At 41.7% G+C, this 12,130-nt stretch overlaps 1 protein-coding gene across 2 annotated transcripts in view; it reads right to left on the reverse strand.

Moving 5' to 3' along the window:
- Positions 1-2,053: 2,053 nt before the first annotated feature.
- The window catches only part of CNTN3 (contactin 3), a 99,446-nt gene continuing 89,369 nt past the window's right edge, over positions 2,054-12,130 (reverse strand). For both annotated transcript variants that reach the window (XM_030956757.1, XM_030956756.1), the window contains 6 exons: positions 11,601-11,835; positions 10,943-11,058; positions 10,095-10,281; positions 6,103-6,215; positions 4,438-4,603; positions 2,054-3,902 (listed from right to left, as the gene is read on the reverse strand). In XM_030956757.1, coding sequence (XP_030812617.1) covers positions 3,799-3,902; positions 4,438-4,603; positions 6,103-6,215; positions 10,095-10,281; positions 10,943-11,058; positions 11,601-11,835 — 921 coding nt within the window. In that variant the 3' untranslated portion in view covers positions 2,054-3,798. The remainder of the gene's footprint in view (positions 3,903-4,437; positions 4,604-6,102; positions 6,216-10,094; positions 10,282-10,942; positions 11,059-11,600; positions 11,836-12,130) is intronic.

Below are 12,130 nucleotides of genomic sequence, written 5' to 3' on the forward strand. Positions count from 1 at the left end.
AGTCCCACCCAGCCCCAACAGCTCAACTGAAAGGTGCCTGGGCTCTTTCTCCAGCAGCGCTGACACAACCAGAGCACACAGCCTCGAGCTGCACCAAGGGAAATACAGGCTGGATATCAGGAAAAGGTTTTTCACAGAAAGAGTGATAAAGTTCTGGAATGGCTGCCCAGGGAGGTGGTGGAGTCCCCATCCCTGGGTGTGTTTAACAAAGCCTGGATGTGGCACTGGGGGGTCAGGTGTTGAGGCTGAGGTGCTGGTTTGATTTTTTTTTTTTTTTTTGTTTTTCTTTTTGAAAAATATAAATTTTTTGCTCTGGGCTGGCTGGGACTCGATGGCTGTGAGCTGTGGATTGTCAGGAAATGCCTTTTCCCAGAGGACAGGGCTGCTCCCAGAGCTGCTGAGGGTGCTCCCCATCCATCCCTGGCAGCTCCCAGGTTCCAAGTGCCTCTCTCCATCCATCAGCCCTGATAAAGCAGCAGAAGGTGCACTCAGGTCTGTCTGTGCTGAACACATCCCCTTTTATTGATTTGCAGGAGTTCACAGCATTAGCATAAAACAATCGAGGCGGTTGTTTCCCCTAAGAGAGCCAGGGCCTGTTTACAAACTCATTTTATTTTCACAATATCCCATTGTTATTTATTGCAGACAGAGCTGTCAGATGAATGCACTCCCTCATGCTGGACAGCTTGCTTTATTGCCTGTTATTAAGACATAACAGATATAACCTGACAGGCACTGCCCACATCTGCCTGCCACCACTGAAAGGCAAATTAAGTAGAAAATAGAGATCTCCAATATTTCTTTGGCCTGAAGTGATATTAGGTTTTAACTCATTTTGCATTCATAGAGGATCCTGCATGTTTGTAACATATCCCACAGTAAATTGTTCAAAGGAAAAGTTGGGTTTTAAAGAAATTCTTACTCCAAGTACCTCTGAGAAATTCAGGCTTTAGAATACAGCTCTGATGGTGGATGGGGAATTGAAAAGAATGCAATTTTTAGAACTATGACTGAAGTCTACCATTGTTTCTTATGAGATTTCAAATATTACATGTGACAAAATGCTGGTTATTTGGGGAAGCCCAAGTCAAATGGAGTGGCAGAACCGCCTTCCCCACCACCTGCAGTTCTTGTTGTATAAATAATTCTAGTCACGTTTTTCATTATGATTTTTCTTCCTTTTATTTTTTTTTTTCACCCCAGGACCGAGTTGCTAATTTTGGATGGTCACAGGAGCTGCCCTGGAAATGCCTGCAAGAGGTAGGATTATCCCTTATTGCCTCTCCACCTTCTCCTCCTGCACTTTCCCAATGCCAGCTTGTTTTTTATCAACTCACTGGAGAACCAAGACACTTCTAATAATGCAAATAACCCTGAGCTGCATTAACATGATAGGGGGAAGAAAGAGAGATCAGTTTAAAGGAAGATTAATCTGGACACTGGGGGAGGCAGAGCAAGGCAGGAGTGTCCACCTACAACCATCTGACAGGAAAAACCTGATTTAAACCTGATTTACTTCAGAAAAATCATTCCAGTCTTGTGTATACACTTGTGATTTGTTGGGATCATTATTAACCCTTATTGCAGCATCTGGATCAGCTCCCAGTTATGCAGGTAGAACCTACACTTTAAAAACTTAAAGTAAATAGTTGTGCTGTGCCTGTGTTCCCAAGAAAAAGGTTTCACTGCTGGAAAGTCTCAGGTTTTATGGGAAGCTGCAGTGTGTAAGGAACAGGCAACTGCAGCAGCAAACAGGACCTGCAATTTAATGCTAAATGGTGATACACTGAATAAATTATTATAAAAAACCAACTCTTCTTCAGTATAATTACAGTGGTTTTTTTTTTTTTCCACTTTAGGGAAGAGGAAACAGCCTGATTGGATAGATGGGAAATGAAGCCAGGGAAATGGAGGTGGATTTTTGCCCATCCTGATGCAAACCTAGGCAGAGGAGAAGCTCAGAAGGTTGAGCACAACCATTTCTAGATGTATTAAACCCCCAATGTGTACAAACATGTAACAGGAACAAGCAATAACACTTTGAAATATTCTATTATCCCTCAATGTAATAAATATTTTATTAGAGCCATAGAAAAGAATGCATACAGATAACCATAGGATACACGCACAACTGGAAGTTCAAGGATAAATTTCAACCTTTTCAATATGAAACAAGGTACTGGGTACATATCTCATGGAGATATAGAACTAGAAATCAAGTAATAATACAATGTAAGTGCATGAAAAATGGGCAGTACAGGAACCTGGACTAGAATTTTGTGAAACAAGAGTCACCCTTTGTTGCATGAAATAGAACTATTTACTCACTAGGAACACCTGGATTTCCATGTCCCCCCCCCCCCTGTTTGCAAGTGTCTGAAAACAACACTGGTCAGCCACATGGAAAAGCAACTAATTTTAAACTCATTTATAGCTCTCTATGTACAGTATATACAGCTCCTGCTTTCCTCAGCAGCACTTTGTCTCATCTGGAGCTCATCTGCCAGCTGAATGCATATCAAGGTATTTTTTTCCAAAGTGCTACCATAATTTTATTAATCCTGGTTCTCCCTTTGTACTTCTGTGTGTTGTAGTAATATTGTGAAATTTAAAAACCACAGTCTTTAAGAGGAGATGATGCTTTATGTCATCTGAACAGGGATGCTGTGACCTCTCTAAAAAGGTTGATTTGACTGAAGCCACAACTCCAGAAGTCAAATGGACCCGGCTGAATGTATCTTTAATTCACTGCCATGAAAGAAAGCACAGATTTCTCTACAACAGCAAGTCTGTAGTGTTGTTGTGTAATTTTTTTAAATATCCTACTATGGCCACGAACTTCCCAGACTCATGTGACAGCAGTGGGGTGCAGCTGAGGGCCAGAGCAGGTGGAACAGCTCAGAACTGGTTCAAGAGCAGCAGGAAGGAGAGGTCTGACTGTAGGTCTGAGTTCAGGCTGTTTGCAGTGCCATGAGCAGGAGAATTGGGGCTGCAGGTCTGGGAGCACCAGGGAGGGAGGGAGGGGGTGGCTGTCCCTGTCCCCAAGGCCATGGGGTCCCTGCACCTCCCCAGGGCTGCCAGGTGGGCACCTCAGCCCCTGAGCACTGGCAGCAGGGCAAGCACAGCACCCTCAAGGTGGGAGGGTTTGGTTGTGAACAAAGAACCCGGTTAGGGAAGGCAAGGTGGGGAGATGAGGAGATGAATTTCAGAATTTACTGAGAAGCAGCACAAAACCATCCCCAAAGCACAGCTGGGAGATCCTTTCTCAGGAGCAGCATGGAGGCCCTGCCTTTGCCCTGCTCCAGGTGGGATTTCTTTCAAGGAGATTTCTTTTGGGATTTCTTTCCACTTAGAGCAGCAGGGAAATGATCCAAACTCCAAGGTGATGGCACTGCCTTGGGAGCAGCCATTATCAACTCCACCTGATAACAGCCGCAGCTCTGATTTCATCCTTTCCATGTCAAATGCTATTTTAGCAATGCAGAACAAACCCAGAACGCTTCAGGGCTGCTGCAAAAAATGTTGCGACCTCACAGTGCCATCCCGCCCCCTCTCTCTTACACTGTATCTGAAGTATGTAACATGTAAACTCCTTTGGTTCAAGTATTAAGGCATTTTAGATTCCTTTTTAAAGGATTTGCTAAACTTTACATGGTATTTTTTACTTCAACTTACAGTGAAATATAAAGAATTTAAAAACACATCAGGATAGAAGAAAAAACATGCATTAACCACTGCAGTTTTTTTTAAAAAAGCACTTTAGTAACCAATTTTTTTTCCCCAGCAAATGCAAATATATCAGCACAACACAGAATTAAGGGTCAAGGAAAATATTGTTGCTAAGAAGCTGGAGACACTGAAGATACTCAAGACTGATGGTCCAGAACCTCTTGCATCCATACCTGTGACAAAGGAAAAAATGAATTCAGGATTAAATGAAAGCAGAAGTAGCTGCTGTGCCACTATGACTTTTCCCTAGATGCCAAGCAAAAATTACTGTAATTTTTTCTTACAAGCACTAGAGATCTACAAAAATACAGGAAATATTTAAAAATTACAGAGATGCTGTGATCATGAATGGTTTTGGTGCTCTGGTTTAGCTGACAAGGTGGTGTTTGGGCAAAGGCTGGACTCAATGATCTTGCAGGTCTTTATCAGGCTGGAAAAGTAAACTCATCTGTGAGTTTACTTTCAAGGTAATAGTTTTTTATCAAAAAAGGAGAAGAAGTAAAAAATGTAACATTTTTAATACCAACTTAAATGGCAATTTACCAGTTCAGCAGAATGGAGTTTGCCACGCATAAGGGCATGAAGATTTTAATTGCTTTCCCTTTATTACCTTATTACCACACAACGTCTAAACATTAATTTTAGTTTTTTTCCCCCCACCACCAAAGGAAGCAGAGACGAGCTGGGACAAGAAGTGGCAGAACCTACTGGCTAGTCTGGGGATGAGGATCTGCTGGCTGCTGCTGCCATCCCCGCCCTCGGTGGTGGCTCTGACCTCGATGAGATAATCGTCCTGCAGCTGCAGCCACAGCTCGGCCGTGGTGCTGGCCGTGGTCAGCACCTCCACCCCGCCCTGGCTGGTCCTGTACAGCACCTGCAACGAACACAGCACGCCTCAGCACCGCCCTGCCCTCCTCTGCCTCCCACAAACAGGGCTTCAGCTTTTCAGAGGGATGGGATGAAGGAAAAGAGCTGATTTTTGGTTAATATTCCAGGGTGGAACTGTATTTAAGGGGAGAAGGGAATAGCAATCAATGTTCTCTTTTGAACGTTGACTCAAAACGCTCTCAAAAACAGTTTTTGGAATGTTTTTCATTCAAAAAAAGAATGAGTTTTTCATTAATTTTCAAACATTTTTTTCACCTTTCATTCCAGATTTAATTTCAAATGGCACCACGGATGCTAATACATCCGTATTGTATTATTATAAAATGTGTATGTACATATAATGTCACGGGCATGTCTTATGAAAAATCCTTTCCTTAGGATTTTTCCTCCTGAGAAGCTGAGAGGCCTCAGGAACAAAATGTAAACAGTGATTATCTGCTGCTGTGGAATGCAACAGGTGCATCTGTGATTGGTCTCATGTGGTTGTTTCTAATTAATGGCCAATCACAGTCCAGCTGTCTTGGACTCTGTCCGAGCCACAAACCTTTGTTATTCATTCCTTCTTTTTCTATTCTTAGCTTAGCTAGCCTTCTGATGAAATCCTTTCTTCTATTTAGTATAGTTTTAATATATCATAAAATAATAAATCAGCCTTCTAAAACATGGAGTCAGATCCTCGTCTCTTCCCTCATCCTCGGACCCCTGTGAACACTGTCACACATATAAAATGTGTATGTACATAATATGTATGAAAATAATACATATTATGTATTATTTTTATTACAATAATATGAAATAATGGTACACTGGAACAAGCTGTAAACATGTACTTCTTGCCAATACAACTCCCTGGGTCATCAGATCTTCAGCCTAAATCTTTTAATCAGGATTATATCATGTGGGATCCAGCAGTACAGAGCTTAGCAGGAGCATCCTCAGCTTTTCTTTTACACACACTTATATGACATTTTTAAACACTTCTACATTTGTGTGCTGATCAGGTTTAGAGCAGGTGCAACTGGGTAATTTCTAAGAGGGAAATGAGCATGGCCCACAGCAGGTAAGAGGAGAAAGGTTTAAAAGTATCAGTTTAATATATGTGACAATATATAATAAATACACCTGGCCAGCAATGGAAGCTACATCCATCAGGCTAAATGTTTTTGGTTTCTTTCTTTGGTTTTATCCACTTGGCTAAGTGTTACACATTTAGAATGAGAGTTACGGATGTGGTAAGTGTTTAAATGTTCTCAGATCCAGGTGTGGGAGGGATCCCAAGAGCTGAGCAGTGCCAGGATGGGGAGGAAGGGGGATTGGGGGACATTAATGGTGAGACACTCTTAGAATATATATTTAAAATATTTAAAATCCCTAAGAAGGAGACCCCAGTGAAATGTTTTAGGGGTGGGATTGTGCATGCTCTGAGCATGCAGACAGACAAGGAAACACCAGCCCTGGGCTGTTCCCAGCTCTGTCCCCACTGACCTTGTAGCCCGTGACCTCGGACTCGTTGTCCATGGCTCTGACCTCCTCCCAGCTCAGCACCACCCTGGAGTCTGTGACATTCCACACCACGTTTCCTGGAGGCTGGCTGGGTGCTTCAAACACACAACAAAAGCACGACTTTAATTCAATTGCTATTGGTGATTGATTCACCTGCTCAGGTAATTGGCTGTCATTGCATTTGGGATGCAAAACCAGCTCTAGTGAAGGCTCCTCTCTCTGCATGTTATAGTTCAGAGGCTAAATTTGAAAAACAGAAGGAAGGAAAAAGCCAGAAGGGCACATAAATGTTGTTTCTGAAGCTCAAATATCTGTTGCTGGTCCTTCATTCAATACACCCAGAGAGAAGCATGTGCCTTAGGACAGGGGTGATTAATTAGAACAAACTCTAATGATGGTAACAGACAATTTCTAGGTTTAGTACAGCGCTAAGAATAAGAAAATTCTTCACAATAGATTTTTAGACAAATTTAGTCTCAGTGAATATTCATATTTGCCCACTATGTTGATTTACTTTAAGATGTTTGTTATGGAAAATATTTGAAGTTTTTTTTTGTCTGCTGGCTCTTCCAACTCGAGTTGTGGTTCTGAACTGAGCCTGTGCCAAAAGTGGGCTTTGGCCACAGAAATCTGCTGGGATTTTTGGTTCATCAGCAGCCCAAGGCTGTTATTTACAAAGCAGCTGCATGCTCTGGGCTCTGCCCCTTTCATGTACTTTGGAGCTGCCAAGCTCTCAGGGAAGTACAAACCTCCTCAAATACCTCAGGTTGCTTTCCCAGTAAACAGGTCCTGCAGTGACACAAATCAATGATTAAAATCTTTTCTAAACGCGTTAAGGAAAACAATTTACTGTTGCTGTCACCTAGTGGAGGCAACTGCTGCTTAGGTGGGCTGAGCTGTGCTTTGAGACTGGAGGTTCCAGCTTTAAGCACTGAGAGTGGTTTTGAACGCTTGTATCCATGTCCTTATAGGGTTTTTCCTCTTTTTTTCCCCCTCCTCTTTTCAATCCCCTCACACAGGAAGTTCCCTGCCTTCTCTCCATAAGCAGCCAGATCAAAACCCACCTGATTATACTAAAAAACAGAACCCAACCCCCCCGAGACTCAAAAGAATTATTTCAAAGTCAACCAACCACCCCCAGCTATTTTCTTTTTTGTCTTGTTCTGTGTACTGAGGAAGGTTTAACCTGACGTTCTAATAATAACTACTCCTTGTAAATGTAAGAGGAGATTGTTTCACTCCTGAGAATGAAGTGTTACAGCATGTATGAATCGTTTTCACACTGAGATATTACAGCTGAATTTCAAAGGAAATGACTCATCCTTGAAATCCACAACAAAATATTAAGATGACACGTGGAGAAAAAAAAAAAAGAAGAGTAATTATCTATAAAAACTGTAAGCCTCTGTCTGAGGGATTCAGAAGCTCCATTTGCTGCAGGCACCAAAATCTCCAGCAATCACCAGGGTTCAGAACTTCACTTGTGGCAGGTCCTGATCCATCAATCACGTCAGGACATGTCCAAGGAGCTGCAGGGATTTCTGAAAGCTGCTCTCAGGCAGGAGAATTTCTCCGAATTAAGAGCTGATGGACAGAACACTGGGTTTTATTTTAGGACTTTCGAAATATGAAATAATTGTCACAACTTAGGCAAGTCTTTCCCCACCCACTTGGCACTTTACATAGCAATATCTAAAACTCCACTTGTTATTCTGGGCTGTAAACATGCATATTTCAAATTTTCAAGCAAAGATATTTTAATTGTCAAAGGCTCACTTTCAATTTGGAAATACACACTGCCAGCAGAACTGAACTATTTGTATTCCTTGATATGGCAACAGTTTCTGAGATTTACCTGGCAGGTCCTGTGGGGAAATGTAAATCCTTCACAGTGAAAACCACACCAATCACAAATATTCAAATTAAATTACAAACCAGGATTGATTAAAAATTACACATTTGAATGAAAAATCAGTTTTTACTGCAGTAGCACGGAGAATTATTTCTCTCAGCAATTCAACTAATTTATCAAAATCCTCAGACTGACATTACATGCATGGCTTTGCTCTCCTTATTCACCAGAAAGATCCACGGACATAATGCAATTAATTTTCCTTTTTAATAATTCCAAACAGCAGCGTCTTGTCCAAGGCCTGGTCCAGATCCTGCTCACACCAGTGAGATCAGGGCCTTGTCCAGTTCTCAGTCACACACCCCAAAAGCAGGGGCACATTAAAAAAGGACTGAAAATCCCTGAGCTGACCAGCCTGGCAGCACCTCTAGTGAGCAGCCACAAAGATGATTAATTAGAAAAAATTTCCTTTCCCCATGTCCTGTCCAGGCTGCAGGCAGTGAGTCACTTCAGATCAGCCAGTTCATGGTAATTGTGCATATAATATATTTAAACTCAGGCAAATCTGAGTTGGTTTAGTCCCCGGTGACAGACTGACACTCATTTTTGCATAGAATAATTTCTGATAAACTAGCTTATTTCAAAATATTAATGCTACAACTCTGCCTGCTCGGGGGATGTTAATGATTATTGCAGGGAATTTGACCCTTCAGACAGATTTAATTGTCTGTTCTTGTGCCTCTGACAGAAACACTTCAAGACTGATGACCCTGATTCTGAGCTGTATTACAACGGAAGAGCACACTAAAAATATTTCCACTTGTAGAAAAATTAGTGCGGCCTTTGACAATCTGTTCTCCAGCCTAATTTTGCCTTTGCAGCAGCAGAGTGGCCTCTTGTGCAATTTGTTCAAGGGGAAACAGTGGACATGAAGGATTGCTTTGCATGAACTCCAGGAGGTTCATTGCATTTCAAAACCCATGCCCTAGAGAACTTATAAATATGTTATAGAACACTGAAAAATTCAACAAGTCTCTTTTTTTTTCCTTCTTCTAAATAACAGAGATTTTTCTTTTCAATTTCTTCCAGTCATTAGCAGCATAACAGAGGTCCAGTGCAGAAATTACAGATCTTCCCTGGGCTCCCCTGGCATGGTTGGGTTTCACCCACCCTGCTGAAGAAGTGGGGGAAGCTCTGTGCTTGATTCATGTGACTACACAGAAATTCAGCTCACTCATACTGTGACTCCCAGGAATTCCACTGCATTTCCTTTCCCCTCCAATATTACTGCCACATTTTCTGAAAAATCCTCTTTGCCCAGGATTTTTCTCCTGGGAAGCTGAGAAGCCTCAGAGAAAAATGAAAACAATAATTATCTGATTGCTTCTCCTGTGTTCTGCTGATTTGAAATGTGGTCTGGAAATTGTTTACCAACTGGTCATTGTTTGATTGCTTTCATGTGAACTGTTTTTACTTAATGACCAATCCCAGTCCAGCTGTGTTGGACTCTGGAGAGGAGTCACGAGTTTTCATTATCATTCTTGTTAAGCCTTCTGTCTGTATCTTTTCTCTATTCTTTGGTATGATTTTAGTATAGCATTCTTTAATTTAATATAATATACTATAATATAATGTACTATAATAAATACAATACAATATACTATAATATAATGTACTGTAATATAATATACTATAATATACTATAATATACTATAATATACTATAATATACTATAATATCACTATACTATACTATACTATAATATAATATAATATTTGTATATGATATTATGAATGTCATATTATATAATAAATATAAATAAAATAATACATATTATAAAAATATATAAAAGTATAAAATATAAATATATTAATATGCACTATACATATATTATTTAATATATGAATATATGAATATATTATAAATATATTAATTAATGAAATTATACTATTATATAATATAAAAATAGTATAAATATCATATCATATAACAATAAATTAGCCTTCTAAGAAGATTGAATCAGATTCAATCATTCCTCCTTCATCCTGGGGACCCTGCAAACTCAACCCTCACGTGCTGCCCCCCATCTGTGCCTGTGTCCCCTCCCAGCTGAGGCACTCACGTGGCTTTTTGGTGGTGGCATTGACGGTGGCACTGAAGGGCCCTGCCCCAGCGCTGTTGTAGGCACGCACAGCTGTGTAATAATCCAGGTTGCTCCTCAACCCCGTAATTTTTATTGATGTTTCATTCCCTGCTGCTTTTACTCTGTTGGAAGATTCTTCTTTCTGGCCTTTATTCCAGTACCTAACCTAGGAGATAAAAACCAAAACCATTTAAATCTTGCATGGAATGGGCTGTTCACCCACAGCGTTGGACTCGACTCTTTTAAGTGCCTTTTTTTTTCTCCTTCTGCTGAAAAAGGTAGAAATAAATTAAAGTTTCAGAAATATGTTTACTGTGAAAAACCCCCCCCCCATACTCTTATCCATCTGCTTCTCACGCTTGCTGCTCTCTTCAGTGTGACTGCAGGAAAAAGACAATTGAAATATTAGATCTTGCTTGAACTACAGAATGACAAGAGGAAAACCATTATTTCATTAAGAAGGAAATAAGTTAAGCTCAGAAAAATGTACCTTATAAAGAAGTTTCTTTGAAAGTAAATGTATTTCTGAAAAAATGTTAGCTTGGAGTTATGTCAGACACGTGCCTATCAGCACAAGCAGCAAAACTCAACTTCATTCTGTTTTTTAACAAAGTTTTTTTAATAAAGGGCTTTTTTAACAAAGACAGAAAAAATTATCCTCCATCTGGCTGTTGGTGGGGCAGAAGAGCAAGATTTGGGGTGAATCTGTGGGGTTGTGCTACAGCCTGCACAACCCTTCTGGCCCATGGCCCGTTACAAAGAGGAGTGGATTTTATTTCATAAATAGGGTCGATTCATTGAAATATTTTTTATTCCCACAGACTCACCTCATAGCCCAGCAGCCTTCCATTGCTCATCTTCCAGGGAATGGCTGTCCAGGACACCTGGATGGCTGAGGAGGACAGGCTGGTGGCAGACACTCCTGAGGGGGCTGTGCTGGGCTCTGGGTTGGGAAATCAACATGGTGATTTAGGATAAACCTGGGAATAAATAAATAAATCCTCGTCCCAACCCACCTCACTGCCCCGAGCTGCTGCTGGAACTGATGCCTGAAGTTTTAGCTTTTATATTTTGTGTGTGTGTGACTCTGAACTCCATATAAAGTGTCAGCAGTTCTCCTCACAGCTCAGTCCCACAGAACAATCCTTTCCCAGCCCCAGAACCAAGGACACCGCTGCAGCTTCAGCCCAAAAATGCAAACAGGGAATGGAGGAGAGCAAACTGGGAGGGTGGGACTGCATCACCTGGAGCTGGAATTGGATAATTAACCAATTGGAAATGGACCAAAACTGATAAAAGTGAGAGAACTCCTGACCCTCATCCACCTTGGGTGGAGCCTCGGTCGGGCTCTTGCACTGCCCAAGTGAATCCTGTGAAGGCCTTTAATAAATCCCAGCTTTATTAATTTAACTCTGCCCATTCTCTGCTCCAGGGAGCCTCTCAAGAAGAGCTGGTGGCAGGGTCTGGGGCAGCCCAGGGCTGTACCTTCCTCAGCTGAGAACACCGTGGCCACGGCGCTGAAGGGCCCCTCGCCCTTGTTGTTGTAGACGCCGACCTTGACCTCGTAGGGCGAGAAGGGCAGGATGCTCTCGTTCCTGAAGACATATCTGGGGGTGTCAGGGGAGGTCACCACGGTCTGGATCCACGTCGTGGTGCCCGAGGGGCGGAAAGCCACCACGTACCCAAATCCTTCCCCGTTCTGCAGCTCCTCAGGGACGGGCTGGGACAGAAAAACAGCTGTGAGCCACTGGGGAGGCTGGGCAGGAGAAACTCAGGACATGATTCAGGTGCTGGCACTGCACTCATCATCAAACCCTCAGCCAATTAACTCTGGGACAGAACAGCAAAATGTGCTCGCTATAACCTGTGTTAAGGTTTGCATTTCAATAAGAGGACAGCTTTCAGGTATAACCTCTGGTTTTCACTAAGTGTTCTGCTTCAAGATGCTCTTCAGTAAATACAGCTTTTCTTTCATCAATCCACAGTTCATAAAAAATGAATGATTGCTTGGTCAG

This window comes from Camarhynchus parvulus, chromosome 12 (genome assembly GCF_901933205.1).
Source record: "Camarhynchus parvulus chromosome 12, STF_HiC, whole genome shotgun sequence".
NCBI classification, from domain to species: domain Eukaryota; kingdom Metazoa; phylum Chordata; class Aves; order Passeriformes; family Thraupidae; genus Camarhynchus; species Camarhynchus parvulus.